The 21,072-nt window shown below is 47.0% G+C and overlaps 1 protein-coding gene across 1 annotated transcript; it reads right to left on the reverse strand.

Moving 5' to 3' along the window:
• Positions 1-730: 730 nt before the first annotated feature.
• Positions 731-16,169, reverse strand: LOC129394268 (nuclear pore complex-interacting protein family member B15-like). The gene is made up of 7 exons (XM_063597579.1): positions 15,433-16,169; positions 11,768-11,950; positions 8,047-8,146; positions 7,739-7,883; positions 3,568-3,628; positions 3,423-3,458; positions 731-2,072 (listed from the first exon to the last, which is right to left on the reverse strand). Exons 1-7 carry the CDS (start codon positions 15,496-15,498, stop codon positions 1,275-1,277), a joined length of 1,389 nt encoding a protein of 462 aa, XP_063453649.1. The 5' UTR covers positions 15,499-16,169; the 3' UTR covers positions 731-1,274.
• Between the last annotated feature and the right edge of the window lie 4,903 nt (positions 16,170-21,072).

A 21,072-nucleotide genomic window follows, 5' to 3' on the forward strand; every position in this document is an offset into this window, starting at 1 on the left:
AAAAAACTTAGATAAGAGGATGCTGTGCCTCCCTGGAGGTCTTCACTCACCCATGGTCCTGGCAAGAGAGGAGGGCCAGGAGAGAGCTTCACCCACCTGCTGTCCTGCCCATGTGACATCCGCAGGTGCTGCCATGGCCACGACTGTTGTTACACTCAAGCTGAGGAGGCCGGCTGCAGCCCCAAGACAGAGCGCTACTCCTGGCAGTGCGTCAATCAGAGCGTCCTGTGCGGTGAGTCCCCAGCACCACTATGCCACCCACCCCGAGTATCCCCTGGGCATCCTGGCATAGCCAGATGACTTCCGTGCCCCTGTTGCAATAACCACTGCTTCCAACTCTCTATAGAACACCCCTTGGGTATATCTAATGTAAGTGATATTTATTTTATTTATTTTTTGAGTCAGAGTCTCGCTCTGTCACCCAGGCTAGAGTGTGCTGATGTGATCTTGGCTCACTACAACCTCTGCCTCCTGGGTTCAAGCGATTCTCATGCCTCAGCCTCCCAAGTGGCTGGGACTACAGGCATGCACCATCACGCCCAGCTAATTTTTGTATGTTTTTCAGTAGAGGTGGGGTTTCACCAAGTTGGCCGGGCTGGTCTCAAACTCCCCACCTCAAGTGCTCTGCCCGCCTTGGCCTCCCAAAGTGCTGGGATTACAGGCATGAGTCGTGGTGTCTGGCCCTAATGTGAGTGATCTTTAACAATGAGGACTTGAAAAAGAAAACCCTGAAGAAACCTAATTCTTTGATGTCTGGATGACAAGGAAGAAGATAGAAATGGCATCAGATAATAAACAGTGTAAATGTTTATCAGAAAGAGGCTGGTGGTCGGGACCAGTAGGAGGATCGCTTGAGTCCAGGAGTGCATCTCTACAAAAAAGTTAAAGGATTTTTTAACATTGGCCAGGTGTGGTGGCATGCATCTGTGATCCCAGCTACTTGGGAGGCTGAGGCAGGAGGATTGCTTGAAGCCCAGGAGGTTGAGGCTGCAGTGAGTTGTGATCGAGCCACTGTACTCCTGCCTGGGTGACAGAGCAAAACCCAGTCTCAAAAAAAATAATAATAATAATAATAATAATAATAATATTTTACATAACCAACCACTTCTAAAGATTAAAAAAAAAACCCCACAATTAATTAAGAACCTCAGGTCCCTCAGGCAATCATACCAGATACTGAAACAAAGCAATAACATAAGGACTGCAGTATTTATTTTATTTTTATATTATTTATTTATTCTTTGTTAGTTTGTTTTTGGAGTGTGGGTTTTGTTTTATTTTTTGATTTTTTTCTTTTTTTCGACCCACGGATTTATTCTTATTGCCCAGGCTTGAGTGCAATGGCGTGTTCTCAGCTTACTCAACCTCCGCCTCTTGGGTTTGGGTAATTGTGTCTCGGCCTCCCTCTGCCTCTTGGGCTTGGGCGATTGTTCCACCTCATCCGCCCTCCGCCTCTTGGGTTTTGGTGATTGTTCCACCTCATCCACCCTCCACCTCTTGGGTTTCGGTGGTTTTTCCGCCTCAGCCTCCTGAGTAGCTAAGGGAGGAGTCTTCAGATTATCATCCACTGAGGGTGGAAGAGGAGAGGGTGGAAGAGGAGCAAGGAGACACTCCTTCAGATTATCATCCACTGAGGGTGGAAGAGGAGAGGGTGGAAGAGGAGCAAGGAGACACTCCTTCAGATTATTATCCACTGAGGGTGGAAGAGGAGATGGTGGAAGAGGAGCAAGGAGACACTCCTTCAGATTATCATCCACTGAGGGTGGAAGAGGAGAGGGTGGAAGAGGGATAAGGAGACACCCGTTCAGATTATCATCCACTGAGGGTGGAAGAGGAGAGGGTGGAAGAGGAGCAAGAGGACACTCCTTGATATTATCATCCACTGAGGGTGGCAGGGGACGAAGGAGACATTCGGGAGGTGTCTTGAGGCTCAGGGAGTTATCCGTTATAGAACGTTGTTGAGTTGGAGGAGGTGGCTGGCGGCCCATCCTGTTTTTTAAAGTTTCAGCTGTGAGGTAGGGCCAGTAGGGCAATCCTGAAGAATGACGATGCTCCGCTGCCGCCATTCTGACCTGTAGGGCCGAAGAAGGGAATGTTTTCACACATATTCATTTGATGGACAAAATTACTGCCACCAACACGGTCTGCACCTTCTGTTGCTGGTGATAGATTTTTGCACCTTTCCATCCTCCAGGTTTCAAAATAGCAGTATCACTGTCATAATATCACCCTTCCACTGAGTACTGCTGACAGCTGGGGGGTAAAGAAAAGTCATTGGGACACACTGTTGTCTCCACATGCCACTGTGTCTGTCTGCAAATGTAGGCAGGCTGGGGTCCTGCCCCAGGGAAGACAGAGTCATAACAGAGTAATAAAGAAGCATGTTTGAGACACAGGAGTGTCTATGTCTATCCTCATTCCTCCCTCACAGCCATCACCAGAGCATGTTTCTTGCACCAGGTCAACAGACAGTAAGAGAGGCATGAAAAGCCCATTGTCCACACATGTTGCAGCTTCTTTTTGGAGAATGTTTTCCAGGCCTTTTATGTTCTGTCTCTGATTCTCAGAACTCTGCAAGGTCAGTGTGACCACCCTGCTCCAAATCTAAGAAAACAGAGGTTTCCAGAGGAAGGAGAAATTGTGCCCAGGGTCACACAGCTTGCAAGAGGCAGAGTGGAAGTTGATTCCAGCTCTGCCTGCAGGACCCTCTCATTTCCCCTCTGTTTCCCTTCTTGACAAAGGATCTTCTTCACTCTGGAGGTGCCACCCATGAGAACAAAGAGCTCTGGAGAGATGTGGATTCCTGAAGAGCTGCAGGGGAACTGGGAGAGGGTTTTCTGACAGAACAATCTTACCTCAAGAAGTCAGTTAGGCATGGCTGCAATATTTCTTTTCACTCCCAGGTAATACCAAATTGTAAGTGCACTAGGACATAAAGAATACTTTTGTCCATGGAAAAATGAGGTGGGAATTCTAAACAATGCAAGTTTTAAAACTGTGTTTCACTTCAAGTGTACAAGTCCCATCACGTGTAATCATAGGACTCGGCAGCTTTTGAAGGTACAGAGGCCACACAAGAACCAGCTTAGCTGAGCATCATTTAAGGCCTTCATTTGGAATTGTCCCTGTGGGTAATAAGTTACATTCACTCTTCACTAATTTACAGTCAGGGCCCATTTGCTATTACAAATATGGAACCTCTGACACTTTGAATATTAGATCAGGGGCCCCACTGGGTGGGGATGAAGGTGTTTTTGCACAACACGGTTACCAACAGGGATGGGACTGTGATGCTTGTAGGCAGCCTTTCTCTCTGCCATCTCCCTCTGCAGGGCTTGAGCACAGAGCTGTAGGGAGAAAAATGTATCCATGTCCTGACCTGGCAGACTATGTTCAAAAGCAAGGAAAACAAACAAACTTACCCGGTTGCAAAGAGGCTTTCTTGCAGAAGGGGGGATCTGAAAAAGCCAACACATGAGAAATTGAATGTTGAGAGAGTCTAAGAGCCGTGGCATCATCTGCATCAGCACTGAACTATCCTGCAACTGCGGGGAGGAAGCTCCTTACTTTGCATTTGTGGTAGTCCTCTGCCCGCCGCCGCAACTCTTGCGCACGTTGAAACATTTTCCTATGGATTACAATCACTTTCATCAGATAAAGCACCACTTTCAGGATGATTTTAAATAATCTGCCATGTTTCTGTTATCCTCACAACTGTACCCTTACACAATCTATCTGTACCTAGAAAACGTATTTCAGATGGCTATAAGAGTACAGTCTGAGCCGGTCGCGGTGGCTGATGCCTGTAGTCCCAGCACTCTGGGAGGGCGAGGCAGATGGATCACGAGGTCAGGAGATTGAGACCATCCTGGCTAATACGGTGAAACCCCGTCTCTACTAAAAATACAAAAGATTAGCCGGGCGTGGTGGCAGGCACCTGTAATCCCAGCTACTCGGGAGGCTGAGGCAGGGGAATCACTTGAACCTGGGAGGCGGAGGTTGCAGTGAGCCAAGATCACGTCATTGCACTCCAGCCTGGGTGACACAGCGAGACTCCATCTCAGAAAAACAAAAACAAAAACAAAAAAACTGTACGGTCTGATCCAAACTGTTGCTATATTGATTCCTCCTCTTGCTTACTGCCTGCTGACTTCTGAGATGATAGTTTCCTTCCCCATTCTCAGTATATCCCTAATTCATCCTTCATTGAGCATCTTTTATCATAAAGCTGTATTCTCTTTGTATTAATATCCTTACCGTGTTTCACAGGGCAGAAACAGCTGGGCTTATAAACAGGCATAGTCCTTTAGAAGGATGTGGTTGATCCTACAACAACACACTTTCCTAAGGATGACAACAACTCATCCCACCCCTAGAATGGCTGGTATGAACCGAGTTTCCACACACAGTCTAGCTGGCAATGGGGTCAGGAGACATTTTGCTGCTTCACATCTTTTGGTCAGTGGTAAATATTAAGGTACTTTGTTTTCTGTTTTGTGAACTCTCTCTCTCTCTCTCGATATGTCTTCTGACCATTTGTTTCTATTTCTGCATTTACTGGGTCTAAACACTGTACAAAGGTTAAAAACAACACTCCAATGGGCGTTTCCCAAGAGGGTGGGGTTCAGTTTCTGAACTCACTTGTAGGTGTGTATTTCTTTCATATCCAATTTCCCATTTTCCTCTGCCTCTGATACCTGCCTCTCCTTTTCTGCATGCTCACATTCTTTCATGCTTAGTTTCCTCAGATTAGAAGGGAGAGAAATGCACACACATGATCCACCAGCCCGTGTGGGATTCCCTCTGCCCTTCTGGCATCTGAAGGCTGTGATTCAAAGATCCCCCCTGCAACCTTCCCACAAATGAACCAACTGATTCTCACAACCAAAGGGAGAATGGACACCTCCCATTGAGGGACAAAAAAAAAGTCACACTCTGGCCTGCTGGCAAGTCACCTGTCATTTCCAGCTCATCTTCATACTTCCATAGTTAGTCCTATTCTTTAGTAAATATAAAGACTATTAAAAGCTTCTATGAGGTGCACTATGTGTGTCTCTGGGGTCAGTCTTGTGCTTGACACAGCGAAAGCTCATTTTAGTTCAGTGTGAAAAACCAGACCTCACCAATTCATCACAACTAACTCCATCGGAAGCAGAGGATTGCTCCTCATCTGACTCCTCCTGTGTGAGACCTGATTCTCAGTCAGAGGCTGATGCCGGAACTGAGACCATCAGCCATAGAGAGATCGTTCCAGAATATGGTGTCATTAACCCCGCAGTTCACTACTGCATTTTGCCATGATTCAGGACTGGAACTCTTGTCATCGACTTTAAAGATCCTGGTTGAGAGAAAAGGCAATCTGAATGCTGGGCGCATCTATTGAATTAGAAATGATCGGAATGGCTCCTAAGTCGGGTGTTATGTCCTGAAAATAGGTGACAATGGCAAACCATCCACCCTGGTGTTGACTGACTTTAACAAGGTTCAGTTCACAGAGATTGAGGGCAGAAAAAGGAAATGGCCTAAAAAGGGTAAGTTTGCTGTGTTGCCCTCACACCACTTGATTCATGGTCCTGATCCTAAGGATCTCACCTGATACTTGGTTTTATAGGAAGGATGTGTAAAATTCCCAGAACGCTAGGAAACAGGGACAAAAACACTTCAAAGAGAAAGTTCATGAACTTGTTTCTGACCACAGGGCATCCTTCAGCACATGCTGTCTGGAGTGGCCTCCAACAAGGAGTGTGTGGTGAGGTGCTGAGAATGCAATGGGAGCAGGGTCCTGTCCCCACGCTAAAGAAGCTCACAGTTTAATGCAAATGAGAAGCCAGTGAGGACATCACTACTCCTGCTGTGCACTTGGGAACTAGAAACACAAAACCTGACTCTGGAGGGAAGCTAAGGAAGCATTCTACTCTTGAGTTGACATAAGTGCATCTGAAGCTTCTGATCTCCGATGAGAACAATGGGGGACACCAAACAGAATATAAAACTCATGATTGAATACATCAAATTGCTAACATGGCAGTAAACAGACATGAGGTGAAGATGGAGAAGAAGGAAACCCAGGACGAAAGTCAGCCTCGCATTTGGAACCCATTTCCCTGAGTTTCATTGCTGAATTCCAGAAGGAACTACTGAGATGCAAAGAAGCACAGCAGCTTTTGCACACATGCATGGGATTAGATGGAAAACAAGTGGATTGAGGGTCTGCCAATGAAAGCGACCCATACTGAAGTCCACTGGCTCTGGTTGAGACCCAGAAGAGTCATGCATCAGAATAAAGGTGGACAGAAAATACCCTGGCCTTTGTAGGGACTGAGCCTGCACCGACGACCTCAATTGCAGCCTGTATGGAGGACCCCTGACCATCCCCCAGAAGTAGACTCCCATCTCTTCTGCAGCAAGATAACATGCTACTAGGCCTCAATTCATTGCTAAATATTTTTTTAACAAGTATCTCACATTTAACAGAAAAAGATCAGTCATATGGCAGCAAAATACAATGTAATATGACCAAAACATGAAAGACTGTGAAAATGAATCTGGAGGTGACCCAAGGATTGAATTCAACAATCCAGGCTGGGTGCGGTGGCTCACACTGGGAGGCTGAGGTAGGCAGATCACCTGAGGTCGGCAGATCACCTGAGGTCAGGAGTTCAAGACTAGCCTGGCCAACATGGTGAACCCCTGTCTCTACTAAAAATACAAAAATCTGGCCGGGCACGGTGGCTCACGCCTGTAATCCCAGCACATTGGGAGGCCGAGGTGTGTGGATCATGATGTCAGGAGTTCTAGACCAGCTTGGCCAATATGGTGAAACCCCGCCTCTACTAAAAATACAAAAATTATCCGGGCATGGTGGCATATGCCTGTAGTCCCAGCTACTCAAGAGGCTGAGGGATAAGAATCGCTTGAACCTGGGAGGTGGAGGTTGCTGTGAGCCAAGATCATGCCACTGCACTCTAGCCTGGGTGACAGAGTGAGACTCTGTCTCAAAAAAAAAAAAAAAAAAAAAAAAAATTGGCCAAATGTGCTGGCACTCACCTGTAATCCAAGCTACTCGGGAAGCTGAGGCAGAATTGCTTCAAACTGGGAGCAGAGGTTGCAGTGAGCCAAGATTGCACCATAGCACTCCAGCCTGGGCGACAGAGCGAGACTCTATCTCAAAATTAAAAAAAAAAAAAAAAAAGGCTGGCTGTGGTGGCTCACGCCTCTAATCCCAGCACTTTGGAGGCTGAGGCAGGTGGATTACCTGAGGTCAGAAGTTCGAGACCAGCCTGGACAACATGGTGAAACCCCATCTCTAGTAAAAATACAAAAATTAGCTGGGCGTGGTGGTGGGCACCTGTAATCCCAGCTACTTGGGAGGCTGAGGCAGGAGAATTGCTTGAACCCAAAAGGCAGTGAGCTGAGATTGTGCCATTGCACTACAGCCTGGGCAACAACAGCAAAGCTCCATCTCAGGAAAAAAAAAAAAAAAAAAAAAAAAGACAGAGAAAGGAAAACCAATGCCAGTACTAGCAACTCCTCTTCCCCCGAAAAAATGACAAACAAGAATGTAGGAAGGGAAAGGAATTATACAGCTTAAACTAATGAAGCAGAAAGGACAAACTCAATTTTGAACCCACTGAATTTGCCACAAATATTGTAGAAAATATTCTCAAGGACTTTACAGTTGTCTACTTTGATTGGCACATGGTTCATACAACAGTATTTGTGTCAAGGCACATCTTACTGTTTTCTGGCGGTCTTCCTCTTTCCATTGATTTTGTCATGATGGTTGATTTTCGTTGTCACCTTCCTCTTATGGATTTTCGCTCTAAATTTTCTTTCCACATGTCTCCATGGAGTAATGACGTCTTTCAGGCCAATTTTATTTCCTGGAAAGGAAGAAACTCTTTTCTTTGTGTGCATACAAATGGACCTCAGCCCTTGGTGAGAGTGAGGAGAAGAGAAGGTGAGAAACCTGAGGAAAAGAAGCTGTTCTTTCCCTTTCCAGGGCAAACTCATTTCCACACTATGGGGATTCCAAGAGAGCCATACCTTCCTGTCTACGTCGTTTGGACCTCCAGGCTCTCTGCTGTACATCCGTGGATCCATCATGTCCATTTCGAGACCAGAAGATAGTCTTCAGGAAATACACCTAGGAAATAATAATATAAGAATGACGGCTGGGCACGGTGGCTCATGCGTATAATCCCAGTACTTTGGGAGGCCAAGGCAGGTGGATCACGGGGTCAGGAGTTCAAGACCAGCCTGGCCAAGATGGTGAAACCCCGTCTCTACTAAAAATACAAAAATTAGCTGGGCATGGCAGCGGGCGCCTGTAATCCGAGCTACTCGGGAGGCTGAGGCAGAGAACCGTTTGAAGCTGGGAGGCAGAGGTTACAGTGAGCCGAGATCACACCACTGCACTCCAGCCTGAGCGACAGAATGAGACTCTGTCACACACACACACACACACACACACACACACACACACAAGAATGACATGAGGCTGGCACGGTGGCTCACTCCTGTAATCCCAGCACTTTGGGAGGCCGAGGCAGGCGGATCACCTGAGGTCGGGAGTTTGAGACCAGCCTCACCAACATGGAGAAATGCTGTCTCTGCTAAAAATACAAAATTAGCCAGGCATGGTGGTGCATGCCTGTAATCCCAGCTAGTCAGGAGGCTGAGGCAGGAGAATCACGTGAACCCAGCAGGAAAAGGTTGTGGTGAGCTGAGATTGTGCCATTGCACTCCAACCTGGGCAACAAAATTGAAACTCTGTCTCAAAAAAAAAAAAAAATAGGCCAGGTGCGGTAGCTCACGCCTGTAATCCCAGCACTTTGGGAGGCTGAGGCGGGTGAATCACAAGGTCAAGGGATGGAGAACATCCTGGGCAACATGGTGAAACTCCATCTCTACTAAAAATACAAAAATTAGCTGAGCATGGTGATGCACGCCTGTAGTCCCAGCTACTCGGGAGGCTGAGGCAGGAGAACTGCTTGAACCCAGGAGGCAGAGGTTGCAGTGAGCCAAGATCCCACCACTGCACTCCAGCCTGGTGACAGAGTGAGACTCCGTCTCAAAAAAAAAAAAAAAAATGACATGAATATACTTCACACAACTGAACTGTACACTTCAACATGGTTAGATGGTTACTATCATTTTATAAGTATTTTACCACAGGTTAACATGTTTCACAACTTGAAAAGGAAGTAATTACCTTCAGCTCTCTGAGTTCTAGAATTTGTAACATTTCACCCCCTGCTCCTTCCTGATCTGCACTGGAGCATCTTCCTTCTGTCCCTGCTCTACTCAGAGTTCACTTTCCCTTCCCTCACATCAGCTTCATTGAGGCTGGTTTGAACTTAACGCAAAACATTCTCACTAATGACTGAATTTCCACCAAGATTTCCATATTATCACAGTATGCTTTTAATCTTCGAAGATATTAAATATTTGTTCTCATCATAGCGAAAATGCAATGCAAATCCCATCTCAGATGTGGGTCAGATACCTATGAATCTCCTGAGGTAGTCATTGAAATGACTTTTTTCTTGAGATGGAGTGTCACTCTCAACCATGCTGAAGTGCAGTGGCGCTACCTTGGCTCACGGCAACCTCCACCTCCCAGATTCAAGCGATTCTTGTGCCTTGGCCTCCCAAGTAGCTGGGATTACAGGTGCCTGCTACCATGCCTGCCTAATTTTTGTCTTTTCAGTAGAGATGGGGTTTCACCATGTTGGCCCATCTGGTCTTGAACTCCTGACCTCAAGTGATCCATCTGCCTCAGCCTCCCAAAGTGCTGGGATTACAGGCATGAGCCACCACACCTGGCCTGAAATAGTATCTTTCAAATTCTTTGTAGAATTTGCTTTTTCCTGATTTCTGCACATAGGATAAAAAAAAAAAGTCATGTACTAGGATTTTGAGAGAAGCAATGGGTAATCTAAAAAGATGAAAAGAGCAACCACGTCAATCCCACAACTACTGCTAGATTTCATAGGAAAGGTAGCTGGCCCAGTTTGGAGCTAGGAGAAATGTTAAACACATGAAGAAATGACAAGCAAAGAAATGCCATCACGCATGAATGCTTCATGGCACCCATGATGTCCCTGCTTAGGAGGTAATGGTATAGATGACTAGATGACAAGGACAAAGATGAGAGGTGCGAAGTTGTCCAAGTCCAACAGCTCAACTGAACTTTCCTAAATGGAATTGTTAAAAAGCGGTAAATTTAACAACTTCCCCTGGCTCACGTGGTGGCTCACGCTTGTAATCCCAGCACTTTGGGAGGCTGAGGCGGGTGGATCATTTGAGGTCGGGTTTTGAGACTAGCCTGGCCAACATGGTAAAACCCCGACTCTACTAAAAATACAAAAATTAGCTGGGCATGGTGGTGGGCACCTGTAATCCCAGCTACTTGAGAGGCTGAGGCAGGGGAATCGCTTGAAGCCAGGAGGTGGAGGTTGCAGTGAGCCGAGATCACACCATTATACTCCAGCCTGGGCAACAGAGGGAGACTCGTCTCGGGGGTGAGAAAAGAAAAAAAAAAAAAAAAAAAAAAAGCTTCCTCCAATTTATACCGAAAATTCTCTGTTCAGGACTAAGTGGCATAGAGAATGTTAAATGTGCCTAGATATCTTCATAACTCATATATTTTCTGTTTTCTACATATCTTGAAAGGCAGTGCCAAATGACGTGTAATTATCTAGGTGGTGAAACTGAAACATACTTCCTCTTCCCTTGAATATAAAAAAGCATTGTGGTATTAGTACTTTTATCTTGGATCATTGTTCAGAAGGAGGTTCAGCCCCCAGACAACCACATTTTTACTGTCATGAATGGCAAGACAAAATGTAGAGCTCAACTTACCCAAAGGAAAAAAGGCTCAAAAGACAAATTATGGCACAACTTAGCAGCCAAATTCTTACCAAGTACAGACTTTTGACATACTGATCTCTCTCCGGTTGCAAGTGGGAACATGCACTTTGAATGATGTCATTCAAAATTACCCTGCCCAGACACACTTTTCATCGATTCTCTTGGAGGGCAGTTCTAAGAGATTCTCTGGGGCTTTCTCTGCATCATGAGACGCAGTGCTGTTCTGCCCTTCACCTTCCGGCAGTTTGTCACCTCGTCCCTATGACCTCAGAGGAACTTTGTCTCAGGCCAATTGTTTGTTCCTTGGCCTCTTTCATTTCCCCTAAAAATCATTTGCTGCCCCTCTAAATGGCCTACATCTCCATCTATCTCCCTCTCCCCTCAGAAGAGGGTGCTCTTTAAGCATCAACCATCCGGCCCTTCTAGCAGTCTCATTTTTCAGCTGGTTCCCATGTTTATGCCTGTTCTAGGTTTTTCTTTTCCTGTTAAGCTGTCTGTTGTCAGCTCATTTCTGCAGTGAATCTTCAGAGAGGAGATTGGAAGCTTTCCTTCCACCCATACGATAGAACTATAAAGCAGAAGAGTTTAGAAAGAATTTCCTATTTAAGTGATGAAACCTCATACTCCATTTGTGATAAATAGCACAAAGGTTAAAAAAACTTATTTTTGACCAAAAGCTCTGTTGACATTCTATTAAACAAACACCGACCTATTTAATTTTCATAATGTAAATGGCAGACATTTTCATAATTCTTATGCTAATAAATCATTTCCCTGATTGTTTGGGTAAAACCACATATTCATAATGAAGTCCAGAAATGTGAATTGTTTTATATAATTTATTCTTATTTGTGATTACAAGTATACCTCTACAGAAAGTTAGTATACTCACACAAAGGTAATTTGTGCAGAAGAGAATGGTAAATGTGTAAGGTCTCAGAAACCCAATAACGATAATTATCAAATTATCCAATTTTTGTGGAGATGGGGTTTTGCCATGTTGGCCAGGGTGGTCTCGAACTCCTCCACAAAAGTCAGTCTCACGATGACGATAGACAGCCAGAGTGTTGATAACCTGGAATAATAATAATTGAAATAATGAAAAGGTCAACGACACCGACAATATTTCACTCAGAAAGAATCATCCTTAGAAACCGTCAACCTCCTCCAAAAGGTAACCACATCCCTCAGATATCACCGTGGGATTCCACTGCTACAAAAAAGAACAGAAGTTACAAGTCTCATGTTTTTCAGATGGCTGGTAGTGTTTTTAGGCATCGCAAATGTGGGGTGCTGTCTTTCTTGGTATAAAGCAGGGATATCCAATCTTTTGACTTCCCTGCCTATATTAAAAGAAGCAAAGTTGTCTTGAGCCACACATAACATACACTAACACTAACAATAGCTGATGATCTAAAAAAAAAATTCTTTTTTTTTTTTTTTTGGAGACAGAGTTCCGCTCCACTCAGTCGCCCAGGCTGGAGTGCAGTGGTGCAATCTCGGCTCACTGCAACCTCCAGCTCCTGGGCTCAAGCCATTCTCCTCCCTCAGCCTCCCGAGTAGCTGAGATTACAGGTCTCTGCCACCATGCCCGACTAATTTTTGTATTTTTAGTAGAGATGAGGTTTCACCATGTTGGCCAGTCTGGCCTTGAACTCCTGACAGGCGATCTGCCTGCCTCGGCCTCCCAAAGTACTGGGATTACAGGTGTGAGCCACCGTGCCCAGCCATTTGTTTTTGTTTTGGTGTTTTGTTTTTGAGATGGGGTCTCACTCTGTCACCCAGGCTGGAGTGCAGTGGCATGCTCTCGGCTCACTGCAACCTCTGCCTCTCAGGTTCAAGTGATTCTCCTGCCTCAGCCTCCTGAGTAGCTGGGAGTACAGGTGCCTGACAATGCACTCAGCAAATTTTTGTATTTTTTGTGGAGATGGGGTTTTGCCATGTTGGCCAGGGTGGTCTCGAACTCCTGACCTCAGGTAATCTGCCCGCCTCAGCCTCCCAAAGTGCTGGGATTACAGGCATGAGCCACTGTACCTGGCCAAAATCTCCTAATGTTTTAAGAAAGTTTACAAATTTGTGTTGAACTGCATTCAAAACTGTCCTGGGCCACATGCAGCCCGTCACTCATGGCTAAGACAAGCTAAGTATAAAGTAATTATCTTTTCTTTTTGTTTGGAGACAAAGTCTTGCTCTGTCACCCAGGCTAGATTGCAGTGGCATGATCTCAGCTCACTGCAACCTCCGCCTCCCGGGTTCAAGAGATTCTCCTGCCTCAGCTACTGAGTAACTGGGATTACAGGCGCCTGCCACCGCACTCGGCTAATTTTTGTATTTTTAGTACAAACAGGGTTTCACCATCTTGGCCAGGCTGGTCTCCAACTCCTGACCTCATGATCCACCTGCCTCGGCCTCCCAAAGTGCTGGGAATACAGGTGTGAGCCACTGCACCTGGCCAGTAGTTATCTTTTCTTTAAAGTTATTTACTTGTTTTTTAAATTGATGTATAACATTGGATGCATTTGTTATATATCACATGGTAAAAGAATCCCTCTAAATAATACTTCTCTCTTGGATTATATGAATCTTTGTCATTTAAAGCTCAGCATAAGTAAAAAAAAAAAAATACAATGAAGAGATTACTTCATTCACAAATAAGTATCAAATTTTAGTGCTTAAAAATTAACAAGGTGGGCCGGGCGTGGTGGCTCACGCCTGCAATCCCAGCACTTTGGGAAGCCGAGGTGGGTGGACCACGAGATCAGGAGATTGAGACCATCCTAGCTAACACGGTGAAACCCATCTCTACTAAAATTACAAAAAATTAGCAGGGCATGGTGGCACGCGCCTATAGTTCCAGCTACTTGGGAGGCTGAGGCAGAAGAATCACTTGAACCTGGGAGGCAGAGGTTGCAGTGAGCCGAGATCACACCACTGCACTTCAGCCTGGGTGACAGAGCGAGACTGTCTCAAAAAAAATTTACCAAGGCGGAGATCATGAAAATGGCATGAATAGTGTGGGATTTCTCTAAGATTGTTGATATTAATTCCATTAGACTCTTATGTGAGTGAAGATGAAGACTTCCCCTGAGTAAGTTCAGACAGCTTGTGATAACATTTCTACATCGATTCCTCAGGATTTAACTATATATCCTTGAAAACATCTCAATTTTAAATGTTTCTTTCAAGATGGTGAATTAAACAGAGATAGCCCTTCATCAGGTTGAACTGCGCATATGCTGAGTCTGAAATGGAAATGATGGAGTTAGAGAACCATACAACAATGGTAATGATTTCAGAAACATGGTGTTGAGCAGAACAAAGCAGACACAAAAGAGTACCTATGGCATGGCATGCATCTGTAGACGCGAAATTCCAGAATAAGCAAGCTAACCTATGATAAGAAAGAGACTGGCTGGGAAGAGTGAGAGTTCACTTTCTGGGGTGACATAATAGTGTAGATCTTGGCTGGGCACGGTGGTTCACGCCTGTAATCCCAACGCTTTGGGAGGCTGAGGCGGGCGGATCACCTGAGGTCGGGAGTTCAAAACCAGCCTGACCAACATGGAGAAACCCTATCTCTACTAAAAATACAAAATTAGCTGGAAGTGGTGGCACATGTCTGTAATCCCAGCCACTCGGGAGGCTGAGGCAGGAGAATCGCTCGAACCTGGGAAGCAGAGGTTGCGGTGAGCTGATATTGCCCCATTGCACTCCAGCCTGGGCAACAAGGGAGGAACTGTCTCAAAAAAATAAATGAATAAATAAAATAATGTAGATCTTGAAAGGGGGTTGGTTTATGCTGGTGTATGTACTTTCCAAAGTTAGTAAACTTACACTTTAGGTTACATATTTTGGCCAGGCGCGGTGGTTCACGCCTGTAATCCCAGCACTGGGAGGCCGAGGCAGGCAGATCACGAGGTCAAGAGATGGAGACCATCCTGGCGAACATGGTGAAACCCCGTCTCTACTAAAAATACAAAAATTAGCCAGGCGTGGTGGTCTACTAAAAATACAAAAATTAGGCAGGCGTTGTAATCTGAGCTACTCAGGAGGCTGAGGCAGGACAATTGCTTGAACCCCGGAAGCGGAGGTTGCAGTGAGCCGAGATCTTGCCACTGCACTCCAGCCTGGGCGACAGAGTGAGACTCTGTCTAAAAAAAAAAAAAAAAAAGTCATCAAACCAGATGACACAAATCAAATGACATTTCACTTTGTTTTGGTCCATCTTGTTTGTTAGAGACAAGAGTGCAGCGGGGCCATCTCGGCTCACTGCAACGTCCAGCTCCTGGGCCCAAGCGATCCTCCCACCTCAGCCTCTCCAGTAACTGGGATAACAGGTAGGCACCACCAGGCCCAACTAATCTTTTTTGGAATTTTTTGTAGAGATGGGGTTTCGCTATGATGCCCTGGCTACTCTTCAACTCCTGGACTCGAGTGATCTGCCCACACCTCGGCCCCCTAAAGTGCTGGGATTACAGGCCTGAGCTGTGTAATTTCATGCCGCGTGACACAGCCCAGTAAAAAGGAAGAAACCCCGCGGGTCCAGCGTCTACTCACAGGGGTGGGATGATGGCTGATAAATCCCAGCAGGAGCCAAAAGAGGAGCCACCACCGCAGCCGCATGTCCTGGTCCTTTCAGGGCGCCCTGAGGCGGCCAGGACAGAGGTGGAGGTGGCTTAGGGCAGGGGGGAGGGAAGGGGACGGGGACCGGGGCCGGATCTGTGTTGGGGAGGGGGAGGGGAGGGGGAGGGGAAGGGGAGGGGAAGGGGGAAGTAAGGGAAGGGAAAGGAGGAGAAGGGGGCTGTTGGGCACCTGGAGGAGGTGGAGGAGGAGGACGAGGAGAAGAAGAAAGGGGTCTGGGAAAGGATCCGGTTCCAATTAAGTTCTCAAGCGCTGGTGGAAGGTTTAGCTACAGGTCACGGAGAAGATCAGGGAAGCAACAGGACACGCGGGGCAAGGGAGCGTGAGGCTTAGGAGCAATTAGAGGGAGACAAAAAGGTTCTGCTATCCACCAAACCTTCTTCGGTCTGGGCCCTCCCTTGGCAACCCTGGGGCTTTATACTCCCTCTCCACCAATCCCTGATGACCCCGGTGGTGCCTCACAATGGACAACGCCAAGTAGCGCCCGCATCATTCCAATGACCCCTCCCCCATCTCAGTCTCCCACACTCCTCGCAAGGACAGGTCCTCTCTGGAACCTTCACAAACCTGATTTCTGGTCCTCCCCAACCAGCTCCCTGTCCCTGCTTCTGGGCGCTCCTTCCTTCCTGAGCTCCCAGGGTTCCTCAAGGTCACTTTTGGTGACAAAACATAAAAAACAAATGATGGCAGGATGGCAGGAAGAACCTCATACCCAAGCAGGGTGCCAGGTTTTACAGCCTCCGCTCAGCCATTCATATCCTAAGCAACAAAACATCAGCAGGATGCGGAAGGTCCCGATAGTAAACCATCTCCATCACATCCATGTAGCCATCCGTCCATCAACCTGTATCTCAGGAACAAATGTAGATACATTCATTTTAAGCATGCATGGTACATTTACAAAAATTAACCTGACTTATTTTGTTCCAGCAAATCTCAATATATTTGAGAGCAATCAAATCACACAGCATGTTTCTGATCATATAACTGTGCTAGAAGTCAATGATTAAAAGCTAATTCAAAATTATTATTTGCTTGGAAATTCAAAGTGCCCTTATAAGACATAAACATAAGAAAGAATCCAAAATGAAACAAGATTGCCTTTCAACTCAATGATAAGATCATAACATGGCAATAAAATGTCTCCCTCTGGCCTGGGAATTCCTCTTTGTGCCACAAGGTTGTGTGATCGCAAATCACCCCTAACCCACCTAGACATTTTAACATCCGAAACCGAGTGATGATGTCTGTATCTATATCATCTTACTGCCTGTGTGTGTGGACTTTAAATTCTGAACCCAAATGAGGGGGAGAAAACCAAGTTGACTTTCATGATTGACCTCTCAGGGATGTCCAAGGAATCTGTGCATTTCAAGAAACAAAGTTCATCAGCTTCTCTCCTAAGGTATTTGCCCACAATACCCAGAGGGCTTGGCAGCATCATGTGTGATGGGTGGGGAGCTCCAAGCAGGTGGGCAGGACCCAGGGGCCTGGTGACCAGGACAGACCCCCACTGTCCATCGCCTTTCCTGGCCCTGTCCTCTGCTAAACTTCCCACAGGCCTTCTGCCCGATCACACAGAGTATGCCCAAACTCTCTCAGGCCTCTGGCAGCTGAAAACCACTGCTTTAAATCCCTTTACCATTTACTATGACATAAGGTTATTGTAAACAGGAAATATTCTATTGATGCTACAAATGGAAAGCCAATGCCTTTACCATAAATAGAAAAACAACCCTAAGAAGCAAGCAAAACAAAAACAAAACAGGGGCTGGGTGTGGTGGCTCACGCCTGTAATCCCAGCACTTTGGGAGGCCGAGGTGGGCGGATCACAAGGTCAGGAGTTCCAGACCAGCCTGGCCAATATGGTGAAACCCTGTCTCTAATAAAACACAAAAATTAGCCAGGTGTGGTGGTGGGCACCTGTAGTCCCACCTACTTGGGAGGCTGAGGCAGGAGAATAGTTTGAACCCGGGAGGCAGAGTCTGCAGTGAGCCGAGATTGCACCACTGCACTCCAGCCTAGGCGACAGAGCGAGACTCTGTCTCAAAAACAGCAACAACTACAAACAAACAAAAAACAGGGTTAACAAAAGTATGGAGTTCAATTCTTTTTATATGCTGCAGCCATGTTCTGGCCCTAGATTTGGCTGGGCATGGTGGCTCACGCCTGTAATCCCAGCACTTTGGGAGGCTGAGGCAGGCGGATCACGAGGTTAGGAGTTCGAGATCATCCTGGCCAACATGGTGAAACCCCGTCTCTACTAAAAATACAAAAATTAGCTGTGTGTGGTGGCAGGTGCCTGTAATTCCAGCTACTCAGGAAGCTGAGGCAAGAGAATTGCTTGAACCCGGGAGGCAGAGGTTGCAATGAGCCGAGATCACACCACTGCACTCCAACCTGGGTGACAGAGCAAAACTCCTTCTGAAAAAAAAAAAAAAAAAAAAGAAATGTTAAGTAACTTGTCTGAGGCCACATAGTTACCAAGACGTGGGAGCTGGGACTTGAACCCAGGCAGTCTGGCTGGATTCATGCCTGCAGCCTCTGCACTCCTGCTACTTACTTTGTGAGAAGCGCCTGTTCTGTGGAAGGTTGTGGGCTGAGATCTTTCCATGAGCTCCACTCATTTACCCCCAAGGCTGTTCTTAAAGACGGGCATGACGGTTATGCCCATTTTACAGATGGGGCCCTGAGGCTCAAAAGGGCATGCCACTCGCCCATTTCCACAAAGCTATAGTCAGTTAGCAGAGGGCAGAATTCGGCCGCCTCTCCCCTAGCTTGAAGGCTGTGATTGACACAGAGGTTTTTTTGTTGTCGTTGCTGTTGTTTGTTCCTTTTTCTTATTTTTGAGACAGGGTCTTGCTCTGTCATCCCAGCTGGAGTGCAGTGGTGCGATGTCAGCTCACTGCAAACTCTGCCTCCAAGATGCAAATGATTCTCGTGCCTCAGCCTCCCAAGGAGCTGGAATTACAGGTGTGCACTACCACGCCCAGCTGTTTTCTGTAGAGATGGGGTTAGTAGAGATTTGTTTTATAGAGACGGGGTTTCACCATGGTCTCTACTAAACCCTGTCTCTACTAAAAATACAAAAATTACCCAGGCGTGGTGGCACATGCCTGTAGTCCCAGCTACTCAAGAGGCTGAGGCAGGAGAATCACTTGAACCTGGGAGGTGGAGGTTGCAGTGACCCAAAATCATGCACTCTAGCCTGGGGTCTCGCTTTTGCCCAGGTTAGAGTGCAGTGGCACAATCATAGTGGCTCACTGCAGCCTCAAACTCCTGGGCTGAAGGGAATCCTCCCTCCTCAGCCTCCCAAGTAGCTAGGACTATAGGCATGTGCCATCCTGGCGAGTTAATTTTTTGTGTGTTTTTATTGTCTCGAGACAGAGTCTTGCTCTGTTGCTCAGGCTGGACTGCAACGGCATGATCTTGGCTCACCGCAACCTCCACCTCCTGGGTTCAAGCAATTCTCCTACCTCAGCCTCCCGAGTAGCTGGGATTACAGGTGCGTGCCACCATGCCTGGCTAATTTTGTATGTTTAGTAGAGACAGGGTTTCGCCATGTTGGTCAGGCTGCTCTCGAACTCCTGACCTCGTGATCCACCTGCCTCGGCCTCTCGAAGTGTTGGGATTACAGGCATGAGCCACTGAGCCTGGCCTGGTGAGCTAATTTTTAAATTTGTTATAGAGACAAGAGTCGCTCTTATGTTGCCCAGGCTGGTCTCGACCCCCTGGCCTCAAGTGATCCTCCCACCTCAGCCTCCCAAACTGCTGGGATTACAGATGGGTGTCAGCGCACCTGGCCTCTGAGGAGGATTTCATTATAAACCTGCCCTGAAGGGAGGGAATCCAATTTTACGAGAGGGTGTAGCCTGGTGAGGCCTGGATGACCTCCGGAGGCAGGGGCTTGTGCCTGAGCTGAGGCCTAAGGGTCAATGGGCAGACATGAAGTTGCCCCAGGCAGAGGGTACAGTGTGGGCAAAGTCAGGAAGTGGCAGGGCTTGGATCACTCCAGGAAGAGAGAGGAGTCATGTGTCACAGAAGCTCGAGACCCAGAGAGTGAGGCAGGCAGGCAGGGACCAAGCTTGGGCACAGCCAGGAAGGCAGGACAGGGCATGGTGGGGCCAATGGAATCATTACCCAAGTCGGGGATTTTCAGGGAAACAGCTTAGATAAGGCCAGGCATACAGTAGCTCCCACCTGTAATCCCAGCATTTGGGGAGGCTGAGGTAGGAGGACTGCTTGAGCCTGGGAGTTTGAGACCAGCCTAGGCAACATAGTGAGACCCCCATATCCACAAAAAATTTCAAAAAGGAGTTTGTGTTCCTGTAGTAGCATACTTGGGAGGTTGAGGTGGCAGTATCACTTGAGCCCGGGAGTTCAAGGCTAAAGTGAGCTGATTGAGCCATTGCACTCCAGCCTGAGCAACAGAGAGATACGCTGTCTCAAAGGAAATACCAATTAAAAAACCAGCCGGGCATGCTGGCGTGTGCCTGTAGTCTCAGCTACTTGGGACACTGAAGTAGGAGGATCGCTTGAGCCCAGGAGTTCAAGGCTGCCGTGAGCTATGATTGTGCCTCTGCAGTCCAGCCTGGGCGACAGAGAAAGACCCTGTCTCTTAAAAAAAAACAAAAAAAAAACTTAGATAAGAGGATGCTGTGCCTCCCTGGGGGTCTTCAGTCACCCATGGTCCTGGCAAGAGAGGAGGGCCAGGAGAGAGCTTCACCCACCTGCTGTCCTGCCCATGTGACATCCGCAGGTGCTGCCATGGCCACGACTGTTGTTACACTCGAGCTGAGGAGGCCGGCTGCAGCCCCAAGACAGAGTGCTACTCCTGGCAGTGCGTCAATCAGAGCGTCCTGTGCGGTGAGTCCCCAGCACCACTATGCCACCCACCCCGAGTATCCCCTGGGCATCCTGGCATAGCCAGATGACTTCCGTGCCCCTGTTGCAATAACCACTGCTTCCAACTCTCTATAGAACACCCCTTGGGTATATCTAATGTAAGTGATATTTATTTTATTTATTTTTTGAGTCAGAGTCTCGCTCTGTCACCCAGGCTAGAGTGTGCTGATGTGATCTTGGCTCACTACAACCTCTGCCTCCTGGGTTCAAGCGATTCTCATGCCTCAGCCTCCCAAGTGGCTGGGACTACAGGCATGCACCATCACGCCCAGCTAATTTTTGTATGTTTTTCAGTAGAGGTGGGGTTTCACCAAGTTGGCCGGGCTGGTCTCAAACTCCCCACCTCAAGTGCTCTGCCCGCCTTGGCCTCCCAAAGTGCTGGGATTACAGGCATGAGTCGTGGTGTCTGGCCCTAATGTGAGTGATCTTTAACAATGAGGACTTGAAAAAGAAAACCCTGAAGAAACCTAATTCTTTGATGTCTGGATGACAAGGAAGAAGATAGAAATGGCATCAGATAATAAACAGTGTAAATGTTTATCAGAAAGAGGCTGGTGGTCGGGACCAGTAGGAGGATCGCTTGAGTCCAGGAGTGCATCTCTACAAAAAAGTTAAAGGATTTTTTAACATTGGCCAGGTGTGGTGGCATGC

The sequence above is a fragment of the Pan paniscus genome, chromosome 18, assembly GCF_029289425.2.
Source record: "Pan paniscus chromosome 18, NHGRI_mPanPan1-v2.0_pri, whole genome shotgun sequence".
NCBI lineage: Eukaryota > Metazoa > Chordata > Mammalia > Primates > Hominidae > Pan > Pan paniscus.